The 27,097-nt window shown below is 37.5% G+C and overlaps 1 protein-coding gene across 1 annotated transcript; it reads right to left on the reverse strand.

Annotated features, from left to right (window-relative positions):
- Positions 1–701: 701 nt before the first annotated feature.
- Positions 702–26,376, reverse strand: LOC131938550 (CD109 antigen-like). Its single transcript, XM_059296625.1, has 22 exons — positions 26,282–26,376; positions 24,693–24,819; positions 23,904–24,015; positions 23,280–23,392; positions 22,190–22,417; positions 20,119–20,310; positions 19,012–19,161; positions 17,877–17,975; positions 10,758–10,859; positions 10,497–10,625; positions 9,923–10,061; positions 9,221–9,290; positions 7,930–8,086; positions 7,624–7,716; positions 6,764–6,935; positions 6,404–6,624; positions 5,936–6,085; positions 5,378–5,440; positions 4,545–4,654; positions 2,915–3,062; positions 1,491–1,593; positions 702–784 (listed from the first exon to the last, which is right to left on the reverse strand). The coding sequence occupies exons 1-22, from the start codon at positions 26,374–26,376 to the stop codon at positions 702–704; spliced, it is 2,856 nt and encodes a 951-aa protein (XP_059152608.1).
- Between the last annotated feature and the right edge of the window lie 721 nt (positions 26,377–27,097).

The raw sequence follows: 27,097 nt of genomic DNA on the forward strand, positions 1-27,097 counted from the left end.
CAACGAAAGGATTTGTGGAACATTTTAAAAAATGACTGAAATCCTAAAGATGTGTTGTGAGTTTTTGCATTCTTCTTCTTCGTTCTTAATTTTTTGTGAGTTTAAAGGGATCGAGCCTCATCTGCCCAAGGGTTCGCACTCATGACTTTTCGGTTTAGCAACCATGAGTTTTACCGACTCGACCACGCCGACCCCTTTTGCTTTAGCTATAAAACACTCTAATTTACTGTAAGAAATTAGTTTAAATAAAAAAGTCACAACTTTGATAAAAACTTATGCTGGTATAAATAATACATGTAGAGCTTCAACCCCAGGTTTCAGTTCAGTGAAACGATAAATGGAAACAGGAAACTCTTGAGGTCTAAAGCTTATTAATTATTTTAATATTTTTATTTGCAGGCTCCTTTTTAGGTAGCCAAAAAGCTATTTTTTATGGCTAATTTAAAATAAAAAGATTTTGACAAATGCCGAGTAACTAGACAATAAAATAATTATAGAATTCTGAAATAAATGAATAAAAAAAAACAAAAGTGTAAAGCTTTATGAATTTTGTCTTTTATTTTTTTTAATCTAATTCCAGAGATAATAAAGGAAATAATTTTGAAAAACAAATTATAATCTTAATTTAAATAAGTGTTGACTTCATCGTCCACGTTCATTGAATCGGTGATTCTAGAATATTCTAGATGAAAAAAGAGTTACTAGGGGCAGCAACCCGGGCAGACGTCACAAATTTTAGATTCTCTAATGGCTTTCGGGTGATAGAACACGGTAGCCTGGTTTACTGTAGAGGTCAGACAGAGCACTATGTTAATTTTAGAGTAAGTCTTTAATGTTAGAACAAATAAAAGACAAGATATAGACCTGTAAGGGAGCAAATGAAGTAGAATTCACCCGTTTATTTGACCTATGCAAATGAAAGTACATTGTGGTCAGCACTGTGCCCAGTAGTTTTTACTTCCCCTTACGTTAGTCAGGTACCCAACAATGCTGGGTAGATTCAGGGTTTCGAAATCGAGACTTCCGGGTTAGCAGTCGTATGCGCTACCATCTTACCACATTGGTAACATACATGATACTATTATTAAATTAACTTTTGAACTAGGACCAATCGTTTTCTCAGTTTTAAGGCTGGTTTGGTAGTTGAAAAGTAAAGATAAAATCAAATTGAAAGAGACTTGAATATTTAAATGAATAAATTTATATTATGAATGGAAGTGTGTCTGTTATGTAGAGAAAGACATATAAGGACACAGTCAAATGTAGTATAAACAACATCAGTGCCTTCAGCACGAAATACAAAATGTATAAAGAACATCCAATATTACAACTCTAAAATAGGATGTATAATTAACATCGAATATTAAAACTCTAAAATAGGAGGTATAAAGAACACCCTATATTGCACCACATGCTGGCTTAATACAATAAATGTTTATTTTACAGATATTAAAGCAAATATTACCTGGTATTTTTGTGACCTTGCTTACCTGGCTCATAGTAATCGTATGTTTTGACGTAATATTTTTGTGACCTTGCCACTTTGGCCTCACGAAACATTTTCAGCGTGTAGCAGACAGAAGACACGCTTATCTGGTCAGATCAATTAATGAAATCAAATTAGCAGCTTATACATTATCAATAAAAATAATAGAGTGGTTTTTTTTTTCAAATATTGCGTTACAGTTCGTTTAATAATTTTCCGTTTTATTTATTTTTTGGAAAAAAAAAGGAAATTTAAAAATAAATTGATCTCAAAATTCCTTGTGTTTGATTTAACTTTGAATGTATATTTTTACTGAGTAAATATCCAAAGTCGAAGTCGGTTGCTTTTTTACTTTCTCGTATATACATAGTATAGAGAAAGTATTGTAATCGTGCAAAAAAAAATCGAGATTTTTACAAATCTCGACGTTTTACACCTCACTGATACGGAAAAACATAATTTTGCAATCTTGTCCGTATGTCTGTGTGTCTCTGTGTGTGTGTGTGTGTCTGTGTGTGTGTGTGTAAATACGATTACTTAGGTACCGTTACAGCTAGGTTGATGAAATTTCATATATAAGTATTTTATCGAAATCGTAGATCCATATCAACTTTTGAGCGATTTCCGATAACCGGAAGTGGTACTTTTTCTACTTTGAATTTTTCAAAAGCCTATAACTTGAGTACTATTTCAGATAGATAAATGAAATTTCGCATGTAAGTAAAAGATCTAATTCTCTACCTTCTGTTAAATTTTGAGTAATTCCCGTTGACGGGAAGTACTAATTTACGCTATTTCCGATTTCTCAAAAACGCATCTAAATTTATAAAGTACTAATAATATTGCGCACCATTATGAGCATCTTTATTCGGCGTTCACTTGGTGTGCAATACTTTTTCTATGAGATTCTATTTTATTTTAAAAAGTTTATGTATTTAAAATGGATTAAAAATCATAACTATATCCCGAGTTCCCATCCCCTGTTGTTTTATATAAGAATATTCGAGAAAGTTTAGGGGAGATCACTCCCGGTTTATTTAAAGGTAGAAAATGTAATTTTTAAATGTTGAATACATAAAATCAACCCCGTCCAATATATATTATTTATTCTATTCAACACATTATATTATGTATTCATGTTAAAATAATATTTCTTGTATTCAACACATTATATTTGTGTAATCATGTTAAAATAATAGTTTTTCTATTCAGCACATATTATTTATGTATTCATGTTAAATTAATACTTTATCTATTCAACACATTATGTTTTTTTCTGTCATATTTTTATAATAGTTTTTAAAGCTAACAACATCGCAAGGAAACATTCAAAATGACTACATATAAACTCCAATATCTAAATGCCAACAGCCACCAAAGTAACAACAATAAACAACGTGAAACATCAAAATGCCACAACGAACCCACCTCATCCAAGTAGACGTTGAGAAAGTTTCCCTTGACCTCCGTCTTGACGAGCCCAGCGACGTTGTCTACAGCCGTGAGATCTGGCTGGAACCCTGAAGGTATTCCCACTTCTTGGACTACCAGACCGGCGCTTCTCTGACTCAATAATCTGGGGGAGTGGATGATAAACTGTGATTAGTAACTTCAACAAGACACGTGATTGATGTCATGGCAACATAAACACTTCTATAATCAGTAAGACATGTTACGCTTTTTCTGGCGTAATGAAGACATTTCATATCTTATATTGACGATCCTGTTTTTCTCAGGAAAAAGTCAATTTTTAGGAACCTAATTTTATTATTTGCGTTAAAACTTAAATGGAGATGAAGCTAATATTACTTTTTAAAACACTTTTGAATGATATGAAAAGCTAGACACATATACTCACTTTGTACACACCATCACCAACAAGTACTCACTTTGTACACACCATCACCAACAAGTACTCACTTTGTACACACCATCACCAACAAGTACTCACTTTGTACACACCATCACCAACAAGTACTCACTTTGTACACAACATCACCAACAAGTACTCACTTTGTACACACCATCACCAACAAGTACTCACTTTGTACACACCATCACCAACATGTAGACTACTCACTTTGTACACACCATCACCAACAAGTACTCACTTTGTACACACCATCCCCAACAAGTACTCACTTTGTACACACCATCACCAACATGTAGGCTGCTCACTTTGTACACACCATCACCAACAAGTACTCACTATTGTACACAACATCACCAACAAGTACTCACTTTGTACACAACATCACCAACAAGTACTCACTTTGTACACACCATCACCAACATGTAGGCTACTCACTTTGTACACACCATCACCAACATGTAGGCTACTCACTTTGTACACACCATCACCAACAAGTACTCACTTTGTACACATCATCACCAACAAGTAGGCTACTCACTTTATACACACCATCACCAACATGTAGGCTACTCACTTTGTACACACCATCACCAACATGTAGGCTACTCACTTTGTACACACCATCACCAAATACTCACTTTGTACACACCATCACCAACAAGTACTCACTTTGTACACACCATCACCAACAAGTACTCACTGTGTACACACCATCACAAACAAGTACTCACTTTGTACACACCATCACCAACATGTAGGCTACTCACTTTGTACACACCATCACCAACAAGTACTCTTTTTGTACACACCATCACCAACATGTAGGCTACTCACTTTGTACACACCATCACCAACAAGTACTCTTTTTGTACACACCATCACCAACATGTACTCACTTTGTACACACCATCACCAACAAGTACTCACTTTGTACACACCATCACCAACAAATACTCACTGTGTACACACCATCACCAACATGTACTCACTTTGTACACACCATCACCAACAAGTACTCACTTTGTACACACCATCACCAACATGTGGGCTACTCACTTTGTACACACCATCACCAACATATACTCACTTTGTACACACCATCACCAACAAGTACTTACTTTGTACACACCATCACCACCATGTAGGCTACTCACTTTGTACACGCCATCACCAACAAGTACTCACTTTGTACACACCATCATCTTAATACGATCTAACTCATCCTCCAGCAACACCACCGTGACGTCAAATGACGGACTGGTCAGCTCCTCCTCCACATGAAAACTGTTGGACACCTGGACATACAGATACATATTTCCTCATACGTCTAGACACGCATAGGCCTACTCTTATAAGCACAGACTCACACAGACATACACACAAACATGCTCAGTTAAACACTGAGTCATGTGTACACAGACACATTTTGTCGTATATATTGATTCTAGACAAACGGACATAGACACTCACTGTTAGACGCAGACTCGTATAAATATTCAGTCATGTTGACACAGGGACACACAAATTAAGCATTCAGTCATTCAGTAAGGTGCGCGGACCTTTGACCACAGATGCTTTGACCATAGGGGGTTTGACCATAGGTGGTTTGACCACAGAGGGGCTTTGACCATAGGGGCTTTGACCATAGGGGCTTTGACCATAGGGATTTTGACCACAGGTGTTTTCTCAGCAGGGGGTCTTTGATCACAGGTGGTTTGTCAACGGGTAAATTAAAATTAAAATAGCATTTTATAATTTCTATTTTAAATGTTATATATTATCCCCCCCCCCCTGTGGTCAAAGCCCCGTTGTGGTCAAAACCCCGCTGTGGTCAAACCCCCTATGGTCAAACCCCCTATGGTCAAAGCACATGTGGTCAAAGCACCTAGGACCTTCAGTAAATCATCAAAAACTCCTTAGTAACTTAGTATTGACTATACCAAAAACCCAAGATTGGTTATTATGTAAAACCACATCCGATTTAAGTTTTTAATACTAAGTCCATTGTCAAACCTTACCTCAACTAGAGCTATACCAGTACCAGTAGCTTTTATCATGACATTGCTTGGTGAGTCATTCAACTGAAGAAATATCACATAGCTTAAAAACTTCAAAAATCATAAAATGTATTAAATAAATATTTTTAACTTAGTACCTATTTTTTGCTAAATGATAATATTGAATAATATAGAATTATAGATTTTATTGTCTGGCTAAAATGTTAAAAACACTTGCCAGTCTTTGACTTTATACAATATGCACATACATTTTTCCGATCACTAATTTGTTGGAATGTGAATCACAAATGTGTGTGTATTTACAGATTGTACTCATACAAAATTTGATACATTCAGAATATATCACATAACATTTTCTACGTTCAGAGCTTAAACCATGATAAAATTCTTAAAAACTTTAAACTTTATGCAATAAGAACGTAATACATAAACATTAATACTCTTAGCGTGTGTAAATTGATACAATTAAACATAACTTAAAATGAGACACAATCAGAATGTATCATTTGATAATATCATCACATATAGCATAGATCATGATAAAACAACAACTAAAACCTCTTGAGTCTGTAGGGTCAGAGCGTTGTCCCGTGTGATGTTGAACCTCCTGATGGACTGTGTGTCGTCCACTGTAACAGACACAGATGTGTCTGGTCTTAAGGACAGGGTCGCAAACTCTGAGAGAGCCTGGAGTCCCACTGTCGTGTCCTAGGGCACCATATAAATGCGTGTATATATATATATATATATATATATATATATATATATATATATATATATATATATATATATATATATGTATATATATCACAAATCATTGTCTTGAATAAATAAAATCATGAGTTAAAGCTTTAAAGATGTGTAGGCTACAATCAATACTTTCAAAAACTCTTTTAAATATTTGTAAGAACACATCTATAATAACACTTGCATCACCATTGGTGTATGATCTATCTACACATTACAAACATGTACTTTCCTAACTTTGATGGAAAAAGAGACATTTAACTTTCTAACAATTCTAACCTGGGTGGAGACGAAGCCTCCTTGTGGGTTTCTCTGTGACGTCAGCCACGTGACTGCAGGGACCGCCTCCTCCAGACGACCCAGGGCCACGAAGGTCAACACGGCGTAGGATGTGATGATGACGTCAGCAGACCTGGCCTGCTTGTGGACTGGACGCCATCTTGGCGGATGTTCTTGCTGCTCTTCGTCTGAACTGTCCGCTCTCCAGTAGAGAAGGCCGCCTAAATATAAAAGCAATTAAGCAGAACACTGATTAATTTAATCAAGACTTAGGAGAGATTTGTACCAATAAATTAAATTATAGTTGAACTCATTAAATGTTTGCCTAGAAGTTAATTAATGAACCTAGGAAGTGTGTACCTTCACGTTTGGCGTAAGTCAACAGTTTGTTTAGGGCTAAAGTTGAGGCTGAGCTGTTTGACATGGCGAGAGCATAGCTGACCACAGCCAGAGTATAGGGGTCAACAAGTACATCCATCTCCACCGTCTTCTCCAGGTATGTTCTAGCTTTCAGTGTAGCCTGGGTCAGCAACTGCTGAACAATGCGACCATTCATTTCAGTCTGCGTCATTTCATAATGATGCATTATATGAGCATACTTCAGAAAAAATAATCCTGATATGGTTTTTGATGCACTAACGACACCCACAAGAATACAGACCTCAAATAAACATTAAAACTAAAATACATAAAATTGTGCATACATCACATTGTAGATCTGGATAACGTCTAAAACAAACTATTTACATTACTCACACAATACCCAACTAAAAATAAACATGTATACATTATTAAACACGCCTTCATGATAAACGACGACATCAAGAATTTAAAAAAAAATTAAATTGTAAGAATATAATGCAATAGACGTTACAAATAGCAATCAGAGCAGGTGTGGTCGAGTAGCAGAGCTCTCACTAGCTAACCCGAAGTTCAGTCCGGTCGTCACCAGGACATCAATGGACGCATCCAGCTTTAGAGGAGACTTGGCGCAAGCAGATGATCTAAACTAACTCTGCTTTAATTTCCCTAACTACGACAAACTACATCTAAACATTTAACTCCTTTTTTTACCCCACGCATCTCTATATTCACACAATATGTACGACCCACGCCTTGATCACGAGAATAAAATCAACCGGCTATCTACAGTTACACACACTGCTACATTAAGTACGGCTTTCAATACACGCCTATATATCAAGTGTGTCCATATATACCTTGGCGTTCTCTGTAAGCTGTTGGTCTAGAGCCCACTCCGTATTCTCCACAAAACTCAACAGAACGTGGGAAGTGAGGACAGGTCCGGAGCCCTAGAGAATTGTATTGTCAATAAAGGTTAAAAGTCAGTACATGTCAAAGTTCAATAAAATTAAAGTCAAAAGTCATCTTTTAAAAGATTAGCAGTAAAATTATGTTTTTAAAGTCTTACCCAATATGTAGATTATTACGAATCAATGGTCGACGCCCATACAATTCTACACCAACTAACCTAAATGGTAAAATAAATTTAATTATATCTTTACTTGTATGGCCTCATCTTGTACTGTAGAAAACTCTTTAAAAGAACCATCTTCATTCTGCCTGTCCACCAGCCACGATACGGCGCCTTGCAGGTAAGTCTCAGGTACCTGCATGAAGTCACGTGATTCGTGGAGCAACCGGCTGACAAGGGCGGTAAGCCTGGGGATGGTTTACAATGATATGGTGTTTAAAGCCCATTTAAAGGTTAGTAATTGTATCAACAGGTCGGTTTATTCGTTTAAAAGTAGCTGTATGACTCAATGTTTATAAGCACATGTGTGTATGTTTGTTCACTGACCAGCATACAATCTGACCAACACGATACAATCATAAAAAACCTTCAATGAACCAACACACAACTCACCAAACACTTCCAATGTTATCATCAGCATCGTCATTGTAGCTGTTTTCACGTCTTTTATATGTCAGTAGACCCTGATAACCTACATTATTTATATTCATATATATATATATATATATATATATATATATATATATATATATATATATATATATATATATATATATATATATATATATATATATATATATATATATATATATATATATATATAATTATTATTATTATTATTATTATTATTATTATTATTATTATTATTATTATTATGGCTAGAGTATGAATCGAGTTCGGTAGTTGGTTAAGCGATTTCCCCATTAAGGTTTTTATATTTCTTAAAATCTAAGAAAGACCTATAATTCTACTATTCTTAATTTATTGATTATCTTACTCCCTAATAACACTTTGGGTTATTAATAACCATTTTTACCCTCGATAAAAAATTATTTTAGAGAAAATTCATGAATTAAGATTACTCTCCCTTTACCTGCTTGTAAATTCCTGATGGATTCCTCGTAGTAAGGTGTCTTGGTCTGCTTGGTCGCACGCAAGTATTTAGCCACGTACAGATGTGGAGCAAACTTGAGTATGTTCGACTCACCATATCCGGTGGGCAAGGTCAGCAGAGAGGTCAAACTGTTTAAACTTGACCCCAATAAATCACCTGTCAGATAAAAATGTGAAATCTTACACAAGAAATGGTACCGGTCGTGTAAGTACTGACATGGGAACAAAACTATTTTGTATTAAAATCTACCAAATAACATTGACTGACTCAGGCTACAAGACTATATGATAGATTGCAAAATGACTGGCTTAAACTTATTTAAACTTAAACTCACCTGTGAAAGTGCCAATGTTCATCTGACTCACCTGTGAAAGTGCCAATGTTCATCTGACTCACCTGTGAAAGTGCCAATGTTCATCTGACTCACCTGTGAAAGTGCCAATGTTCATCTGACTCACCTGTGAAAGTGCCAATGTTCATCTGACTCACCTGTGAAACTGGCAATGATCGCAAGACACACCTGTGAAAGTGCCAATAATCCCCTGACCCAACACTTACCTGTGAAAGTGCCAATGATCACCTGACTCACCTGTGAAAGTGCCAACAATCACCTGACACCCCTGTGAAAGTGCCAATGATGACCTGACCCAACAGTTTCCTGACCCAACAGTTACCTGACTCACCTGTGAAAGTGCAAATTATCCACTGAATAACCTTTGAAAGTGCCAATGATCCCCTGACACACCTGTGAAAGTGCCAATGATCACCTAACCCAACCGTTACCTGTGAAAATGCCAATGAACACTGACTCACCTGTGAAAGTGCCAATAATCACCTGAATCACCTGTGAAAGTGCCAATGATCCCCTAACTCACCTGTGAAACTGCTAATGATAACCTGACCCACGTGTAAAAGTGCCAATGATCACCTGACTTAACTGTGAAAGTGCCAATGATCACCTGACACACCTGTGAAAGTGCCAATGGTCACCTAACCCAACAGTTACCTGTGAAAATGCCAATGAACACTGACTCACCTGTGAAAGTGCCAACGATCACCTGACTCACCTGTTAAAGTGCCAATGATCCCCTGACTCACCCGTGAAAGTGCCACTGATCACCTGACTCACCTGTGAACGTAGCTCTGGTTTTTTTGGAGCCAGCTACCACTGTTGTGGGAAAGGTGATGTTCAGGGACTTGAAGACTGGAACCGTTGAATTAAGGCTAATGTAGACAGGCTGGTTGACGGTAATTGGCGCTCCTTCCAGCTGATTTATAGGGTTAATTAATTAATGTGTAATTAAATCATATATATGTCCTGTATATTTTATTTTTACCTTTACATCGTGTCCACGTTTACCTACTTTTCAGGTTGCATTTGTATTGTGTACGTGTGCGTGCGTATGTGTGTATGTGCTTGTTTAGAACTAATAATTCCAGAGCAAAAAGAGGTTCTTGGCTTATTGTAGAAAACAATAACCTAATATATCTTCCAAAAGGCAAAATAACCCTAGCACTAAACCAAACCCACGTTAAAGCCTGGCCCTAACCATAATGTAAATATTGATCTGACAACTAGTACAACAAAAATTTAACGAAAAAATCCTTAAAATAATATAATAACTAGTGTAGTTTCACTATACTAACTTGAGTCAGATGAGAAAATAAAGCAAACTTATTAGGTGAATTGGTTGACCACTCACCTTGACATTGACCTGACCTCGTACAGCGTCAGCCGCCATTGAAGATTTGGCAGACACGTCCAGGTCCAGTGCCCCAGCCACAGATGCCAGGATTGGGAAGTAGGTCACACCTTGCTGGTTGGACCCCACCTGGATAAAGTTGTCAAAATAGTCAGGTAAAAATAAAAATAAAAATTTCAATACTGAAAACATCTGAAGAAATTTTCACAAAAAAATGTCATTAATATTAAAATTGTGTTAGAAATTAAATAAAAATGTTACCTGAATGGTCGTTACTGTAAAGTCTGCCTCTAAATACTCCGATCTGTTGTCAGTGAACTTCACCAGTTTGAAATTAGGGCAAGATTTTAAGGTAACAGACACCTAAACATGAATGAGAAAAGATATACTCAAACTGCAATATTACAAAACAATAATGGATCATTTCGTCCATTTGTCAACGAATTCTTAAATAAACTGAAAATCATCAGAACATTTTTAGACAGCGCCATTCCTAACTTGCTTAAACAGTTGAAAATAAACCAAATATAAAAAACATTTCTAAGTATCTACTGTATACACACACACAGACATATATATATATATATATATATATATATATATATATATATATATATATATATATATCTATATATATAAAGCAAAGTGGTCGGGTGCCCGATAGGGCACTTCCCGGCGCCGCAGGCGCGTCAAATTTGGCACGATGGTGCCTTCGGGCGATAGAACACGAAGGCCGGTGACGGTTGGCCGAAAAGTCTACAGAGAAGGGGTCAAAACTGACCTCGACTGACCGGCGCCTTATATGGGCTATATTACGAAAAAAAATTTCCTCCGACGACCCCCCTTGAAATTTTGTGAGGTGGTAGGAGAACACCTTGGGGTGTCACAAAAAACTCGCCATGTCCGGGAAAAATCGGGAAATTGGTCAAAACTGACCAGTCGTATTTCCCTATATAATCTTTGTATTTTATGGGAAAAACAGAGGGTCATTTCAAAACGGATTTTAGGGCACTTACCCTGTTTACATCTGGCTAATTTTTGGCATGTTTATAGGTAAATGGCTTGGCCGTAGGGTGGACCTGTTGGTTTGACTCAAAGCACTCGACGAGGGCTAAAAAGTGACCGCGAGTGAAATTCTCTTTATATGAGCTCTATTACGAAAAAAAATTTCCTCCGACGACCCCCCTTGATATTTTGTGAGGTGGTAGGAGAACGCATTGGGGTGTCACAAAAAACTCGCCATGTCCGGGAAAAATCGGGAAATGGGTCAAAACTGACCAGTCGTATTTCCCTATATAATCTTTGTATTTTATGGGAAAAACGGAGGGTCATTTCAAAACGGATTTTAGGGCACTTACCCTCTTTACATCTGGCTAATTTTTGGCATGTTTATAGGAAAATGGCTTGACCGTAGGACAGACCTGTCGGTCTCACTCAAAGCCCTCGACGAGGGCTAAAAAAAGACCGCGAGTGAAATTCTCTTTATATGAGCTCTATTACGAAAAAAAATTTCCTCCGACGACCCCCCTTGAAATTTTGTGAGGTGGTAGGAGAACACCTTGGGGTGTCACAAAAAACTCGGCATATCTGGGAAAACTTCGTAAAGGGGTCAAAACTGACCAGTTGTATTTCCCTATATAATCTTTGTATTTTATGGGTAAAACAGAGGGTCATTTCAACGCAGACTTTAGGGTACTTAAGCTCAGAATATCTGGCTAATTTTTTGCATGCTCCTAGGTCAATGGCTTGACCTTTAGGGAAAACTGTCGGTTACACTCAAAGCCCTCGACGAGGGCTAAAAAGTGACCGCGAGTGAAATTCTCTTTATATGAGCTCTATTACGAAAAACAATTTCCTCCGACGACCCCCCTTGAAATTTTGTGAGGTGGTAGGAGAACACCTTGGGGTGTCACAAAAAACTCGGCATATCTGGGAAAACTTCGTAAAGGGGTCAAAACTGACCAGTTGTATTTCCCTATATAATCTTTGTATTTTATGGGAAAAACAGAGGGTCATTTCAACGCAGACTTTAGGGTACTTAAGCTCAGTATATCTGGCTAATTTTTTGCATGCTCCTAGGTCAATGGCTTGACCTTTAGGAAAAACTGTCGGTTTCACTCAAAGCCCTCGACGAGGGCTAAAAAGTGACCGCGAGTGAAATTCTCTTTATATGAGCTCTATTACGAAAAAAAATTTCCTCCGACGACCCCCCTTGAAATTTTGTGAGGTGGTAGGAGAACACCTTGGGGTGTCACAAAAAACTCGGCATATCTGGGAAAACTTCGTAAAGGGGTCAAAACTGACCAGTTGTATTTCCCTATATAATCTTTGTATTTTATGGGAAAAACAGAGGGTCATTTCAACGCAGACTTTAGGGTACTTAAGCTCAGTATATCTGGCTAATTTTTTGCATGCTCCTAGGTCAATGGCTTGACCTTTAGGGAAATCTGTCGGTTACACTCAAAGCCCTCGACGAGGGCTAAAATGTGACCGCGAGTGAAATTCTCTTTATATGAGCTCTATTACGAAAAAAAAATTCCTCCGACGACCCCCCTTGATATTTTGTGAGGTGGTAGAAGAACACCTAGGGGTGTCACAAAAAACTCGGCATATCTGGGAAAACTTCGTAAAGCGGTCAAAACTGACCAGTTGTATTTCCCTATATAATCTATGTATTTTATGGGAAAAACAGGGAAATTTTAACACAATTTTTAGGTTACTTAATGTCTGTACATCATGCTAAGTTTTTGCATACACTAATATAGATGACTAGGCCGTATGGAAAAACTGTTGGTCAGACTCAAAGCCCTCGACGAGGGCTAAAAGATGATCTTGAGTGAAATTCTCCTTATATGAGATATATATATAAATAAATTGACGAACGATCCCCTTAATATTATGTGACGTCGTAGACCGACCATGGAGGGTAACAAAAAAACTTTAATCCCGTCGGAAACAGCCATTATAGTCGTTAAATATGTTCATATAACGTAATTTCTTATATAAGCAAACAATATAAGTAAACAATGACATACGTCATACGTTCAGTTTTCAAGGGAGGTAACGTTTTTGAAATTATTTTTTTTTCAAATAATTGTATACTATTTTAAACAGAAACAGAAAATGACGAAGTATAGCATTTGTTTTAGTACAAAATTGAGTTGTTAATTAAGTTAAGTAACCTAATTAAATAAATTAATTAATTTCAAAAGGCAGTGTAATATAAACTATGAGATATACTGTTCATGAAACCTGTGTAGTTCTAATTCCATTTTAGTTATACATTGCGTACTTTCCAGAAATTATCCTGGAACGGAATGTAAATGACGAACAAAAACATTATTTTCTAAAGTTAGCATTACTGTTTAAATTAAACTTATTAAAGCACTCCACACCCAATCCATCACTAAATAATTAACTATTCAAATTCTCAAATGTTTTTTAAAAACCTAAGCGAAGCTAGGCAGTATGCCTAGTATATATATATATATATATATATATATATATATATATATATATATATATATATATATATATATATATATATATGTATAATTCACCCACCGTGAGGTCCTCTTGCAGATAGTTGTAGACAGTCGCCTGTAGAACAAATTGTTCATGTCTTGTCACAGAGCGTGGGTGGGTGAGGCTCACAAAGAAAGGTTTGAACACCGTCAGCTGTAGGTGGGGGGGGGGGGGTATTTCACAGTTATATTGGTGATAAATGCCATGAAATGTTTTTATTGATATAGTCTCAACTACATTAAAAGGGTGGTTGAGGCTCACAAAGAAAGGTTTGAACACCGTCAGCTGTAAAAGTGGAGGGATATTTCACAGTTATAAAGGTGGCTATCGAAATACTATGAAATGTCTTTATTGAAATAGTTTCAGCTACATTAAAAGGGTGGTTGAGGCTCACAAAGAAAGGTTTCAACGCCCTCAGCTGTAGGTGGTGGTAGGGAGGTGGGTAGATAGATGTTTTACGTTAGGTTGGTAAAAGAAATTAGACGTGTCATGTACACACTGAGCAATCACACATCACTTGTCATAGACCAATACATAGGTAGCCTATATCGTGTACTAGGGGGAAGGGGTGGACTATTCAAAATGATAACTATTTTGTATTTTTAGACCTTTCAAACCAGTATCTAGTGTAGTGCTAAATAGTAAAAGTATCCTGTGTTACCTTTGACATGGATGAAGTAGCTAGTAAACTCACGAGCTAGTAAAGGTATCCCGTGTTACCTTTGACGTGGAGGGAGCTAGTAAAGTTATCCTGTTTTACCTTTGACGTGTCACGTGCAAGTAAAGGTATCCTGTGTTACCTTTGACGTGGAGGGAGCTAGTAAAGGTATCCTGTGTTACCTTTGACGTGGAGGGAGCTAGTAAAGGTATACTGTGTTACCTTTGACGTGTCACGAGCTAGTAAAGGTATCGTGTTACCTTTGACATGTCACGAGCTAGTAAAGGTATCCTGTTACCTTTGACATGTCACGAGCTAGTAAAGGTATCCTGTTACCTTTGACATGTCACGAGCTAGTAAAGGTATCATGTTACCTTTGACTAGTCACGAGCTAGTAAAGGTATCCTGTGTTACCTTTGACGTGGAGGGAGCGACCCCCAGTCCTGAGATCTGGTTTGTGGCGAATGCACTGGCGACCCAGGAAGTTAAGGTGTCAGGTACTGTAGACCTCAGGGTAGATTTTCCGTCTTTACTGAAATAATAAAAGCATTTCAAGTAGTTGCGTTACGTGGCGTGGACGGGGATGTGGGTAGCACGGTATGATAACGTTTAAAGAATGACATCTTTTCTTTTAATGGTAAGATTTACTGACGAATCTTTTTTTTAATCCAGTTGAAAAAATAAAAACAGAAAATGCCAATTTTTGGAAAGGGGTGTGTCATCTGTTTCTATGGCCTTGGCATATGAAGGGACAGCCGCCTTAATTTTCCCTAACGTGAGTCAGATACCCATCAAAGCTTGGTGGACTTCCACTGATTCCAACTCGGATTCGAACTCAAGACTTTCGGGTTAGCAGTCTAGCGTGCTACCACTAGGCCACACCGTCCAATCGCTTTCAATTATTACACACACAAAAGTATTTCCCACACAAATCACGACGTAAAACAAAATGTTACCCGGACTTAAAAGTGGACCAGATCCATACTTCCGGAAACAATTTCCGTACAGAGTCTTCAAATATTACACAAAAAGTATTTCCCACACAAATCACGATGTAAAACAAAATGTTACCCGGACTTAGAAGTGGACCAGATCCAAACTTCCGGAAACAATTTCCGTACAGAGTCTTCAAAGCTGGGCTCTAGGTAGCCGTCATTAAATTGGGGCGTCAGGCCCAACTTAGACACGAAACCCTGTTCGGAGGCGTCTACCGTTCCACGTGATCCTGAAATATTTTTAGCTTTTTACTTTCTCGTAGACGAAGTATAGAGGAAGTCTTGTAATCGAAATAGAGATTTTCACAAATCTTATCGTTTTACATCTCCCTGAGTTGTGGAAACATAGTTTTGCAATTTTTTTTCCGTATGTGTATGTGTTTATTTGTTTGTGTATGTTTGTCTGTGAACACGATAGCTTGAGTACCGTTACAGCTAGATTGATGGAATTTCATATATAAGTATTATATTTAATTTGTAGTCCCGTATCAACTTTTCAGCGATTTCCGGTAACCGGATGTGGAACTTATTCTACTTGGTGCGCAATTCCTTTTTTTACGAGACTATTCTATTTTAAAAAGTTTAAGTAATTAAAAATGGATTAAAAATCATGACTATATCCCGAGTTGCCATCCCCGAAGTGTTATATGAGAATATTTGAGAAAGTTTAGGGGAGATCACTCCAGCTTTTTTCTACAACAGCGCAGTGAGGTTTAACTGGGGCTAAATGTTGTGTTTAGGGATAAAGTTTTAATGTAGCCAGAGAAAGCATTTTTGTTGTTAGCGAATGAGGGGGGGGGGGGGTGGATGGATAGGGGAAATATATTGGGGGGGGGGGGGGGGTGAGAGTTGTGTAAAAAACTGTGAGCAAGCTTAGTATTCACATGCACACTTGACACACACACATACCTATACATGCTAACATACATATATCCATACAAACATATATTTCTCGCTTCACGTATCCGTACACAAATTTACTTTCGATTTTAATTCCAAGAATAGTTTGACTCACCCCACATTTTAAATGGGTTGAACTCGTCCATGTCCGTTACTACATGAAGATTGATGTTCTAAAACAACAGTAAGCAAATCGTAGAATTTTGTTTTGTAAGTAGTAAATAGCCTTTAAAAATAATTCAACATTTAATTAATTCGGCAAAGTTAATACGGTTGGGCTTAGGGCTGACAAACTATCTAGATCTATTCATACACCGAGGCCATTATTATAGGGGCTCTACTTCAACTGCCCCATCGACCGTCATGTATTAAATGAACTGTACATTTTGAAACAATGCAATAAGAAGAAAATCAAGATTTTACTCAATTGTTTTATGAAACATTCTATTTTAGAAAGGAATCAATTATTTTCTGATATATAATTATATATATATATATATATATATATATATATATATATATATATATATATATATATATATGTATATATATATATATATATATATATATATATATATATATATATATATATATATATATATATATATATATGTATATGTGTGTGTGTGTGTGTTATTGGTATATACGCAATGAAATATTAAATACGTTTTTTTAATATTGAATTATATTCTCAGTAAAGGTCGAATACTTTCGGACAATTATTAAATTTGTTTTAATTAGAGAGCAACTTAAGGGACAATTGCCTATCAAATAGTTGGTTGAAAAATGTTTGAAAAAATAACTAACTTGCTGCATTACAATGCTCCACAACTAAAATGCTACAATGCAATGCTACGACGAAGTTGCGACGTTACATGGCTATATTAGCGCAGTGCTACATGGTGACAGTGCTACAGTGCTACCTTGATATATTGGAGAATTTACAAGTTTTTCAATGCGACCTTTCCAGTGTGCTTCAGTTCTAAACATTATCACATTGATACAGTGCTACAATTACACAGTGCTAGAGTGTTTACGTGCTACAAATCTATAGAGCTATCGTGCTAGGTTATCACAGTACTACTGTGCACATTGCTACAGTGCTACATTGCTATAGTACTACCATGCTAGATTATTACCGAGCGACAATGCTAGAATGCTAAATTGTCATAGTGCTACCGAGCTAGATTATCAGAGTGCCACATTGCTACAGTGCTACATGGCTATAGTATATACCGTGCTAGATTATCACAGTGCTACATTGATACAATGCTACATAGGCTAAAGTGTTGAGCCATTTACCTGAAACATCTCAGCCGTGTGAATGGTGCTCTCAGATAAGGCGAACTCGGGGCTTGAAGGTGCGGCTTCTTTCAGGGCAGTTGAAAGTTCGCTGTGGATCTAGAAATTGGTATATTTTGTGGTCAGTTGAATCTATGGTGTGGATCTAGAAATTGGTATATGTTGTGGTCAGTTGAAAGTGTGCTGTGGATCTAGATATTGGTATATGTTGTGGTCAGTTGAAAGTGTGCTGTGGATCTAGATATAGGTACATTTTGTGGTCAGTTGAAACTATGTTGTGGATCTAGATATTGGTATAGTTTGTGTTCAGTTGAAAGTGTGCTGTGGATCTAGATATTGGTATATTTTGTGGTCAGTTGAAAGTGTGCTGTGAATCTAGATATTGGTATATTTTGTGGTCAGTTGAAAGTGCTTTGTGGATATATTTTTATGTATTGACAAGTTTTGAAAATAACTTTGCATTAAATGTGTATGTATTTAAACATTACAAATAACGATAATAAGCTAAAAATTTAAATTAAATTTCTATCTAAGTGTGTTGTCATATAACGTTGTCAAATAATAAATAAGAATGGGATGAGTTGCCTTCTGTGTCACATAAATAACGATATATCTAAACAATAACTTAACACGGAGAGAAGTAACTACTGTGTGTAAAAGTGTAAAATGTTATAAGCTGGAAAAAGCCTTAGTGATTACTAGAATTTCTTGGTAAAATTTAAATTTTTTTTCTCGAGGTTTTTTTTTTGGTACTTTTCCACTTGGCAACTTTTGTTTTTTAACGCAGAAAAATGCCAGAAAAAGTTACTTTCAAGAAATTTAATTATCATGACACGTTCTAAGGTATAGGTAGTTCTAAAATTAATACACCATGACTGACATTATAGCTGTTGGGTCATGGCTGCGGATAAGTATTCACTGTTAATTTTATATACAGTGGTCGACGTGTTACTCGTTGGATAAAAAGTTGGAAAGGAAGCGCAACCGGTAGCCACATACGCCATCCCACTACGTCACGGAGAACACTACAATATGGCTTTAGTGGGTTGTGTATGTGTCCAACCTTATATAGTAAACAAGATATGGCATTTTGTTTGAACAATGATTCCATTGGACGGCAATCACGTGGTTTTACCTGTTTTGTTGTGACGTCATTAGAAGACTTGAGCAGCAACACGCTCTGGTCAACAGCCGTGACGAAGACGTGAGAATCTGGGTCAGCGGTCACGGTCAGCTGAACCTCGTCACGTGGCTGGCTCTGGTTGGCACTGAAGGACAGCGACACCTGTAGGTGATGGACAGTGACAGGTGATGACGTCAGCACGTCAGGGTCTAGACTCGGTGGTCATTGTAATCAGGTTGAGATAGCTAGGTCAGCATGCAATCTTCTCTAACGAAGGATGACAATTGTCAGGTGCTATTATTAAACACTTGACCATTGTCACATTTTTTTTGGTAAATACCTGACTATATGATTACAACGTATTTTTAAAAATGTGAGCATTGTCATACTTTCTTGTTAAACAACTTATTAATGTCATACTTTGAACACCTGATTTATGTCATACCTTAAACACCTGATTAATGTCATACTTTAAACACCTGATTTATGTCATACCTTAAACACCTGATTAATGTCATACTTTAAACACCTGGTTAATGTCATACCTTAAACACCTGATTAATGTCATACCTTAAACACCTGGTTAATCTCATACCTTAAACACCTGATTAATGTAATACCTTAAACACCTGATTAATGTCATACCTTAAACACCTGGTTAATGTCATACCTTAAACACCTGATTAATGTAATACCTTAAACACCTGATTAATGTCATACCTTAAACACCTGATTAATGTCATACTTTAAACACCTGTTAATGTCATACCTTAAACAACTGACTAATGTCATACCTTAAACACTTGATTAATGTCATACCTTAAATACCTGATTAATGTCATACCTTAAACACCTGATTAATGTCATACCTTAAACAACTGACTAATGTCATACCTTAAACACTTGATTAATGTCATACCTTAAATACCTGATTAATGTCATACCTTAAACACCTGATTAATGTCATACCTTAAACACTTGATTAATGTCATACCTTAAACATCTGATTAATGTCATTCCCTAAACACCTGATTAATGTCATACCTTAAACATCTGATTAATGTCATTCATTAAACACCTGATTAATGTCATACCTTAAACACCTGACTAATGTCATACCTTATTGTTGAACGCCCCACCGACTACAAACGCCAAGCTGTCGGCGATGACATCATTAGCTCCCCTGATGTAGTATACCAGCAGGTGGGCAGTGGGTGCCATGGACGGGGTCACCTGTAGCAGGAAGGTAAACTCCTTCTGACCATTTCCGTTGACGGTGCCAGAGTGTTGAATGCTTCCTTTAGACACGACCTGAAAGAAAGTACACAGTTGAGGTACTGCGTGGTGGTATAGTAGAGTCAACGACTGCTAATCCTGAAGTCACGAGCTCGAATCGCGAGAGTTCATAGATTGTCCCTAAGTCCATCTAACTCTGACGGATACCTGTCTGGCGTCAGGGAAAGTAAAGGCGGCTGATCTTAGTGTTAAAGTATATATGCAGCGGTCATAGAAACGGGTGGACACTGTTTCATTTGCAACGTTCAAAAGTTTCCTTAATGTTAGGTGAGACGATTTTCTACTTCATTCAGGGTGCTTAAGCTGTGCTTGGCCGAATGCCGGGGGTTCGCTGTGTCAGTATCAGGGGTTCGCTGAGTCAGTATCAGGGATTTGGCGGAGGTCAATATACACCCGACTTATATGATTCACGATCAGATTTCGTCACATATGAAAAGGTTGAGAACCTTGGACCTAACCATTCAAGAGAATAGCCTTGTAATTGCGTCGTAATATTTTCACCATAGCACTCTTTTATGCCTTCCTCGATAAGCAAAACTACAAATAATTTTACTATACCTATTTTGAAAATTTGGCATTCGACAGTTATAGCTATTTAAAAAAGCATAAAACAGAGTAACTTACCTCATACGATAGGGTATACAACGGTTCTGTTCCTGAGACTTTCACGTGAATGTTTGTACCTGACTAATCAAGGGATTATCAGGGATTATCAAGGGATTATCAAGGCATTATCAAGGGATTATCATTTTACTCGGTTTTTTATAACTAGATTTATTGTGTGAAAGTAATACATACAAACGAATCGTCGAAATGTAGAGTTTAGTTTTATCCTAATTGTTGGGTTAATTTATTGGATGCAAATATTTAATATGTTAAATCACGTGTGTTTATATGTAACCCTAAAATACACTTTTGTTCTTAAAACACACTCACACATTTAACCCTAAAATACCCGCACACTTTTACCCCTACATCACCCTCACACATTTAACCCTATATCACCCTCACACATTTAATCCTAAAACACTATAAAGAATATGTTAATCCTTACCATGACGTAACTATCCAACAGCGACACAACCATGTAGTGTTTACTGACGGAATGTGTTTTGTCCACACTTTTACAACTGAACACTTTACCGTAACTTGCCTGTGAGAGACGAATAAAGACAAGCAACATACACTGAACAAGCAATAAACAGCACGTAATGTAAGTTCTCGATGAACTGAAGCCAACAGGGATGTATTGGGAGACGGCAAAATTAATAGCTGGAGATCGAATAAAATGGAAGGAAATGGTGGGGGCCCTATGTTCCATAAGGAGCTAAGAGGACAAAGTCAAAGTAAGTCAATGTAAGGTGTTTATTCAGATACATTTGTTTTATGTTTTTACTTATTTTTATACTTCTTTAACCCCATTAGCTACCTTGATGCCAATTCGTTGAGCGTTGCAAAAGATAATATACATACATATATGTATGTATGTATATATATATATATATATATATATATATATATATATATATATATATATATATATACAATATTTCTTACAGGCTTTTGTTCGGGGGACACAGAACTTCCCCCATCCCCCATTCGGTAACAGAAATGTATTAAATTTCTGTAAAAATAAGCTTTACCCATTGTCCCCCGAGTTTCTTCCAGACATCTCTTCGGGGGGGGGGGGGGGGGCTTCTGCCCCCAGAAGAAAGTCTACCGCCTCCCCCCCCCCCCCCGAACGAAAGGAAATGTATATAGAGAATATATACTTTTAACAGTGTCCGCCCCCCCCCCCGAAAAAAGTCTACCGCCCCCCCCCCCCCGAAAATTTCAAGTGCCCCCCCCCCCCCCCCCCGGAGAAAACAGTCTGAAAGAAGCCCTGATTAGTTACCTTGATACCAATACTGGACGCGTTGCTGGGGATGTCTATATCAACATGAACGATGCCGTCAGCGGGAAGTGACGCGTTGACAGGCGGCAGCGGGTAGTTCCCCGTGAACACGTCGACGTCATACAGGCGGTTGTCTGGCACCGTCATTTTATACATGACACGTGTGTACACGGACAGGTGAGTGTTGGGATCTGTGGGTGGCCTGCCGTCAGGTGTGCTCACTTTCACCTGGGGGTGAGCGAGAAATCAGAAACGTATCACATCTAGAGTGGAGGGTTACCTTTACGAGACGCACGACGACAGCCTGTAGTCAAGGTAAGTATCCAAAGCTTTCCTAACTGTGTCCCTAACATTTACCCTCTAATCTATTCCATATTCCTGGTTCTAATGTCTTTAATGAAATAACTCCATCCATAAGGTCCACAAGGCTCTAGGACTTTGCCCCAGGTCATTACCCCCTGTCGCATCACCCCCCCCCCCCTAAAAAAAATGTCATTCCCCCCCCCCACCTGTCAATATCCTCTTTTAGAATACACGTTATATATTCTTTTTCAGCTGGCTATCCCTATCCTTTTATTTATCCCTTTCCCAATCACCGTCCCCGTAAATACACCAGTCCTATTTATACCTATACCTAGCTTACTTTTAACCTATCATTAACCTACCCTAATTAGATTCAACCGGGGGTAATGTCCTCCTTATGTTTTGTGTGTTGGGGGATTGTAATTTACAGGAGGGTAATTTGATTATAGTGGTAATGACGTAAGCTGACTGGTTGCGTAACTGATACAGGTGTAATGTCCTACGTCCTGTCCACACGCCACCCAAAACATACACCCCACCATTAAACCCACTTCTCCACCCAACCCCTCCACATCACAGATACAGTTCTCACGTAGATACCTGAGGATCTCTGCCCCCCCCCCATTAAACCCACTTCCCTCCCCTCCACATCCCAGAAACAGCGCTCACGTCGATACCTGAGGATCTCTGCCCCCCCCCCCCCCCCCCCCGAGCTCACAATGAGAACACCCTACCACCAGGACATTCGCCTCACGATTGAAGGGCTAAATAAAGAAAGTCAACTTACTGAGGCCGTGTAGCGAAGACCCGGCTTGAAAACACCGGGCGTAATGTCCAGGAACTCGACCTCGTATTGTTCACTATGGTAAGTAATGTCAGAACTGCCATTGATACGAATGCCTGAAGAATTGTAAACATACACTCATATATAGACACACATTCAATGTATTTAAATAATTTTTAAAGTTTATTTAAGGCCGAGGTCACTCTAGGTCAGTTTTCGGTCATTTTAAACTCGATTATTGAAATGACTAATTTTCCCGTTAAAAAGAGAGTGAACAGTAAACAGTTAACTTTGACAAGAAAGATTTCTATGCAACTTACCCGCATGTAAGCCTACTTGGTTTAAATGGTGTGAGTAACAAACAAACAAACCCAAACATCACCCACTTTCCTTATATATATATATATATATATATATATATATGTATATGTATATGTATATATATATATATATATATATATATATATATATATGCGTGTGTGTGTGTGTGCATGTGCTTGTGTGTGTGTGTGTTACTGTAAAGTGCGAAATCTATCATTCAATAAACCGCATATTCACTATCCTAGACCGCCCTATGACAATCAACTCCATACCTAACAATGTACACTCTAACGTTCTACGTTCTACCTGTTGTGTGCTCAGTCACGATGGCCGTGACCTTGAGATTTAAATAATTCCTAAGTTTGAAAACCGTTGTGATGTCATTGATGGGGATGCTAAACTTCGCCTCCCCCGTGATCTGTAGAATGGCAAGAACAAAAAAAAAACGTAACAACTATAGGAAAATTACAAAGGTTTATACATTTTGGAAAATGCCAAACGCTTATCAAATATACTTAAAGCATTTTTATTGTTTGCAATATGTCTTATAATGCCTACAAGCGGAATGGGGATTTCTGTCAGTCGGAGGGGGGGCGCTTTTTTTTTTTACAAATGTTTTAAACAATTTTATACACTCAACATTAATGTGTATAAGTAGATATAAATAATTGACCATGCAAAAAAATTACTTCTCTTTTCGCTGAAGCTCATTCAAGAAAGAATTTAAAAATTAATATAGAAACAACAATTACATGGGGCAGGGGTAAGTGTATTTAATTTTTTAAATTGGTTAGCTCTCAGTTATAATAGCATGTTAGAGGATAGCGATCAACATTCAGCATTTATATTTGGGTTTGTAAACAACTATGGTGACTTGATTGGCATCCGCTACATCTTTGATTTTACTATAAAAATTCGGTACTTACATACTATTTAGTTGGTCGCTACAGACAACTAACGGTATAACATTTTTTTGAAACCAAAATGATATATGGCTATTTTTTTTACAACTGCGCATAAACATTACTTTAATTGGAATTCTAGCTTAAAGTTTGGTGTATAATTTCAATTTTTCAAAACGCTTTGAACCAGTACCTTGAAAGATGTCTTCACTGAAGGCGGTTGGTAGTTGCAGTTCCTCTGTTGAATCCGCGTCGTATGCTGTAAACTTTCCGTGACTTGGATTTCCACGGTGCCGTTGACGGGTTGGTCAAAGGTGTATCTGAAATAATCGATTCGTTTTACACAGATACATTAGTTGTACACAGACACATTAGTTGTACACATACACATTCGTTGTACACAGACACATTAGTTGTACACAGACACATTAGTTGTACACAGACACATTAGTTGTACACAGACACATTCGTTGTACACAGACACATTCGTTGTACACAGACACATCTGACACAGACACATTCGTTGTACACAGACACATTCGTTGTACACAGACACATTATTTGTACACAGACACATTAGTTGTACACAGACACATTCGTTGTACACAGACACATTAGTTGTACACAGACACATCTGACACAGACACATTCGTTGTACACAGACACATTAGTTGTACACAGACACATTAGTTGTACACAGACACATTAGCTGTACACAGACACATCTGACACAGACACATTCGTTGTACACAGACACATTCGTTGTACACAGACACATTCGTTGTACACAGACACATTCGTTGTGCACATACACATTCGTTATACACAGACACATTCGTTGTACACAGACATATCTGACTTATACACAGACACATTCGTTGTACACAGACATATCTGACACAGACTTATTTGTTGGACACAGAAACATTGGTCTAACACAGACAACCAGTGGCGTAGCGAGGTCGGGTGTCACCCGGTGCGGCACTTAATGGTGTCACCCCCCAGAGGGGTAGCGACCATTCCCGGGGACAAACTTTCAAATTTTCGATTTGCAACCCCCCCCCCCTCCCCTCAAACTTTCGATTTGCACCGCCCCCTAAAGTTTTCGATTTGCACCCCCCTCAAACTTTCGATTTGCATTCCCCCTCAAGTTTTTCTCCATATATTTTGCTATTTTTTGCCTTGGTGTCACCCCCCCCTAAATGGTGTCACCCGGTGCGGTCCGCACCCCCGCCCCCCCCCCCCTCCTCGCTACGCCTCTGTTGCAGCATTAAATATTATCCTTGACCTGACCTTTAATCGAAATATTAACTTATCCTTAAACCTAATTGTAAAACCTAACACAAACCTAAAGTAAGTGATCATTAAAATAACTAGACTAAATGAACCTTACACTGAACCTGACTTTAAAAAAATCCGTTTTCTTTCTTTCTACAAATGGGTACTGCACGCAAGCCTATATCATTGACTTCATACCAAAACAAATCATAATCAAACTTAGCTGCTTTAAGATTATGAAATTAAAATTAAAATTGACTTTGTCAATCTTTCTCAAAGGAACACCTTGATATAATGTCACTGTGACTTAGCTCATCATCCAATTTGTTTCGTAGTTTGATTAAAGTTTTCTCTAACCCAGAAACAATTTTCTTGCCACGTGTGACGTGAGTCTTAGGTTTACCTTGACACCTGACTGACAACCCGCGACTTTGACCTACCTGGCGCCGTGAGTCTTAGGTCTACCTTGACACCTGACTGACGAAACCTGTGACCTTCACCTACCTGGCGGCGACAGTTCCAGAAAGTTGCGTGTCTGTCAGTAGACCGTAGGGCTGGAGATTGACGGTCACTTCATACCTCGGAAGGTCTGTTGCCATGGGGACAAGATGGAGAGAGGTAACATGTAAATTAAATGTTTTTTAATTGGATTTTTTTTTCTTAAGCTCTTAGCTTAGTAGATCTTAATCTTTTTAAAAAAGATAATTCGTTAAAAGATATTTTCATGCAAACCATCTACGTTGATAAATAATCAGCAACAATAAAATTAAACCGCATGATTATTCAGGCAAAGGGAAATATTACAATAGTTTATTGTGTCTAGTAATCGTAAAAACAAAACAAATGATTATTGAATTAATTTTCATAACGGCAAACAATAGAGTAGAAAGTTGTAAAAAAATATCTAAAAATAATAGCTCTATCTTTGCTAATCAAAGTAACATTTGAAAGAGTTTAAAAACAATTTAAAAACTTGCCGTAGTTTTCAACAAGAAAGTAAACAGTTTTGGTATATTTCTGGAGAAAAAAAAACATTATAAATACAAAGTATATATTTTGCAATTATTTGCAGTATACTTTTCTATCTTTTATTTTAGAATATATCCAATGGGGGATAGGGTTCATTATTTTAGCAATGATATAATGAAAAGATTTTTTAAAAAAAAATGCATCCGATTAGGCTTGGAAGAACAGCCAATATATTACACGACTTATATTATAAAATATATAGCTCTTATCGAAAACGGTCTCAACCTCTTTGGTCTTGGCTGTAATCGACCAACGACCGAATACTGGCTGGTCGATTAGGTCAAAACTGTC

This window comes from Physella acuta, unplaced genomic scaffold (assembly GCF_028476545.2).
Source record: "Physella acuta isolate Inbredline_101_S28 unplaced genomic scaffold, ASM2847654v3 ptg000247l, whole genome shotgun sequence".
NCBI lineage: Eukaryota > Metazoa > Mollusca > Gastropoda > Physidae > Physella > Physella acuta.

Bases quoted from the DNA above. Each gene is read 5' to 3' on its own strand.
- LOC131938550 (XM_059296625.1), bottom strand. From the start codon at position 26,376: ATGGCAACAGACCTTCCGAGGTATGAAGTGACCGTCAATCTCCAGCCC. The intron at 24,820-26,281 runs GTAGGTGAAGGT...CGATTATTTCAG, and splicing joins TCTGGAACTGTCGCCGCCAG to ATACACCTTTGACCAACCCG. The intron at 10,860-17,876 runs GTAAATGGCTCA...ATTCATGTTTAG, and splicing joins ACACGGCTGAGATGTTTCAG to GTGTCTGTTACCTTAAAATC.